The sequence below is a fragment of the Gastrolobium bilobum genome, unplaced genomic scaffold, assembly GCF_033153095.1.
Source record: "Gastrolobium bilobum isolate Gb01-03AN ecotype WA unplaced genomic scaffold, APGP_CSIRO_Gbil_v1 utg29299, whole genome shotgun sequence".
NCBI lineage: Eukaryota > Viridiplantae > Streptophyta > Magnoliopsida > Fabales > Fabaceae > Gastrolobium > Gastrolobium bilobum.
In genome coordinates, this window is record NW_026897764.1 from 280,663 (window position 1) to 283,419 (window position 2,757).

Sequence of the window (2,757 nt, forward strand, 5' to 3'; positions counted from 1 at the left end):
CAACTCAAGTTATGGGTAGAATATCATAGGAGGTCAGATTGCCCTATTTTAGGTGCTTGCTCCAGAACAGCCACGCTATGAGCGTGAGATTCACGCTATGGGCGTGGGTGTCCTGGAAAATTCAGCACCTATTTTCTTAGAAAATGCGTAACTGGGGCTACGGTGCTCCGGTAGCGCGGTTTGAACCCACGCGTAGATAATGAAAAATCCTATAATATATTGGACAAATGGAGACCATAAGAATAGTATAGCAAAATTCTCAGATGAATAAAGAGTGTGTATGTTTAGCGTTTAAGAACAATAAAAGTGAGCTTTAAGCCTTGGTGGTCTAAGGGGATCACTTGGCAAACTATGGTAGTAATGTATGGCGTAAGTAAGACTTACAATAAGAATTCCACATGTAGTTTAAGTTATAATCACGTTGTGGGAATTGTTTTAAGCACAGAGTTGGTTCCAATTAAAAATGTTTACAAATAATAAGGAAAAAGTTTATCCGTATTTAATTCAATTTTGTGATTGTAACTGCGTTTAATGCCGTACGCAATGATAACAAACCGGTTCTAGAATGAGGTGTTACATTTTATGGTATCAGAGCAGTTTTGGTAGGGAAACATGTGGACTATTGTTATATCTGTATGGTGTTGATGTTTTATAGTTGTTTTGGTACTCTTTATGATTATTGCATTTGTGATCACTGAGTGTGAGTCTGATCAACTCATCTCTTTGTGTAACATGTGTAGTGTCATGACGAGGAACCGAAATAACCCTGAGGCATCGAATGCCAATAATCAGCCAAAACCTGTTTTGGCTGCTTTTGTTAGGCCCCGAAGTGGTCGTGGGGCAACGGGCGGGCAGTGTGATCCTGTGGCTGAAACTCTTGCAACCGTTCTGAGGGAGTTGACTGCTAGCCGGCAAGCCAACGAAAATTTGTTGAAGACGAATGAAGATTCGCGGAATGCCATGGCCGCAATGATGAACGAGTTGAGGACGTTGAGGGGTGCTAGACCTGCGAACCGGCAACCCACTCCTCCGCACACTGCCACGCCTTCTCCACCTATTCTACAGGAAGAGGAGGAAGCGGATAATAGTGATGGTGAGGCCAGTCACCATTCTGGTAGTCATAGCCATCACACTAAGGTCCGTCAACCACATGTTGAGCATGTTGATGAACATGAAGCTGAAGAAAGACGATTGATGGCTTTTAGAAAACATAAACCTCCTTCTTTCAGCGGAGGCTACGACCCGTTGGTGGCAGAAAAATGGCTCCAATCTATGGAGAAAATCTTCAGGGTGATGAGATGCCCTGATGCAGTGAAGTTGGTCTACTCTGTGTATATGTTGGAAGGTGAAGCTGAAGATTGGTGGACGAATATAGTGCAACCATTAGAAGCTGAAGGCCGGGAAATCACCTGGCGGTTGTTCGAGACGTTGTTCTTGGACAACTACTTCTCTAGGGAGGCTAGGGAACAAAAGCAGAATAAGTACAATGATCTAAAGCAAGGGTCGATGTCAATTGACCAATATTTTGCTAGATTCAATGAATTGGTGAAGTACGCCAACTATAGGAGAACCCTACTCACTCCAGCTGAGATGACCTCCAAGTTTCAATGGGGTCTGAATGAGAAGATGTCTCGGAAGATGTCAAATTGTGATATCCGTGAGTTTAGCAAATTTGTGAACCAATGTCGGAAGGTGGAAGAAGTTTATAGTGTGCCGAAAAGTAAGAAGTCTTCCGAGGCACAAGCATCTGGTGCTAGTGGAGCAATTGGCTCTACTTCAGAAAAGGGTCAGAAGATGGATGACAGGAATATCAAAGAAAATTACAAGCTAGACAGTCTGAAGAAAAGTTTAAAAGAAGCGGGAGTCAATAGAGTTGGGACAATGAAAGACCTATTGTGCCAAAGTGTGACAATTGTGGAAAGCATCACAAAGGCGTTTGTTTGATGGGCCAGAACGTATGTTTTAAGTGTGGTAGACCTGGTCATTATGCGAGGAATTGTCCCCATATCATGGGACGAGTTGCTTATGTGCAAGTGGTCTCTGATCTTCCAGCAACGACACATGTTAGCACTTCGACCCAACCCCAGCTAGAGAGGTTCCCATACTTGACGGAAGGTATGACGCATGTAGATTAATATGTCATGCATAGTTTATTGAGGTTGGAGTCGCACCTGCTTAGACTGCGGACTCAATTATGATTGTGTGATTATTTATGTCTAGTAATTAAAGACTAGGCTAGGCATAGATTGCTAAAAGATGATAAGTTGTATGCATGACCTTTCCATGGAAGTGGTAGTATTACCTCCATAAAGATAGTATCCTATGAGATTGAGAATTCTCATTGAAAGTCTATATTGAGGGGAACTTCACTTGGAGTTAGCCTTCAGGACCTCCTTGTGGTCAGATACCTAAGAGAAACAACCCATAGCGGATCTCTCGTGGAAGTTCCATCAGATGAGATTTTGTATGAGATTATTAGTGGGACCGCGGAAGGTCAGGGTTAAATATCAAGTGAATAAGTATGACCCTTGAGGAAAATAAAAGATAAAAGTGCTTGAATATATTAGTATCACCTAATTATAAAACATAGATTGAATCCTGAATAAAAGATTTCATCTTATGATAAGATGATAAGGAAAGAGAAGTAATGAACGGGGTAACTTCGGAAACACAAGAAGGGTTCTCCGATAAATCCCTAGTTGATTGAATGCGTGGTTTTGTCAATTTTGAGGACAAAATCGCTAAAAAGGTGAGGTG

The 2,757-nt window shown here is 42.0% G+C and overlaps 1 protein-coding gene across 1 annotated transcript; it reads left to right on the forward strand.

Annotated features, from left to right (window-relative positions):
* Positions 1-744: 744 nt before the first annotated feature.
* Positions 745-1,944, forward strand: LOC133310002 (uncharacterized). The gene is made up of 2 exons (XM_061510883.1): positions 745-1,481; positions 1,566-1,944. The coding sequence occupies exons 1-2, from the start codon at positions 745-747 to the stop codon at positions 1,942-1,944; spliced, it is 1,116 nt and encodes a 371-aa protein (XP_061366867.1).
* The last annotated feature ends 813 nt before the right edge of the window (positions 1,945-2,757 follow it).

What these genes read in the sequence shown, in the direction of transcription:
- LOC133310002 (XM_061510883.1), top strand. Translation starts at nt 745, where the DNA reads ATGACGAGGAACCGAAATAACCCTGAGGCATCGAATGCCAATAATCAG. An exon ending in AGGGAACAAAAGCAGAATAA is followed by an intron (nt 1,482 to 1,565) that starts GTACAATGATCT and finishes CGCCAACTATAG; the next exon opens with GAGAACCCTACTCACTCCAG.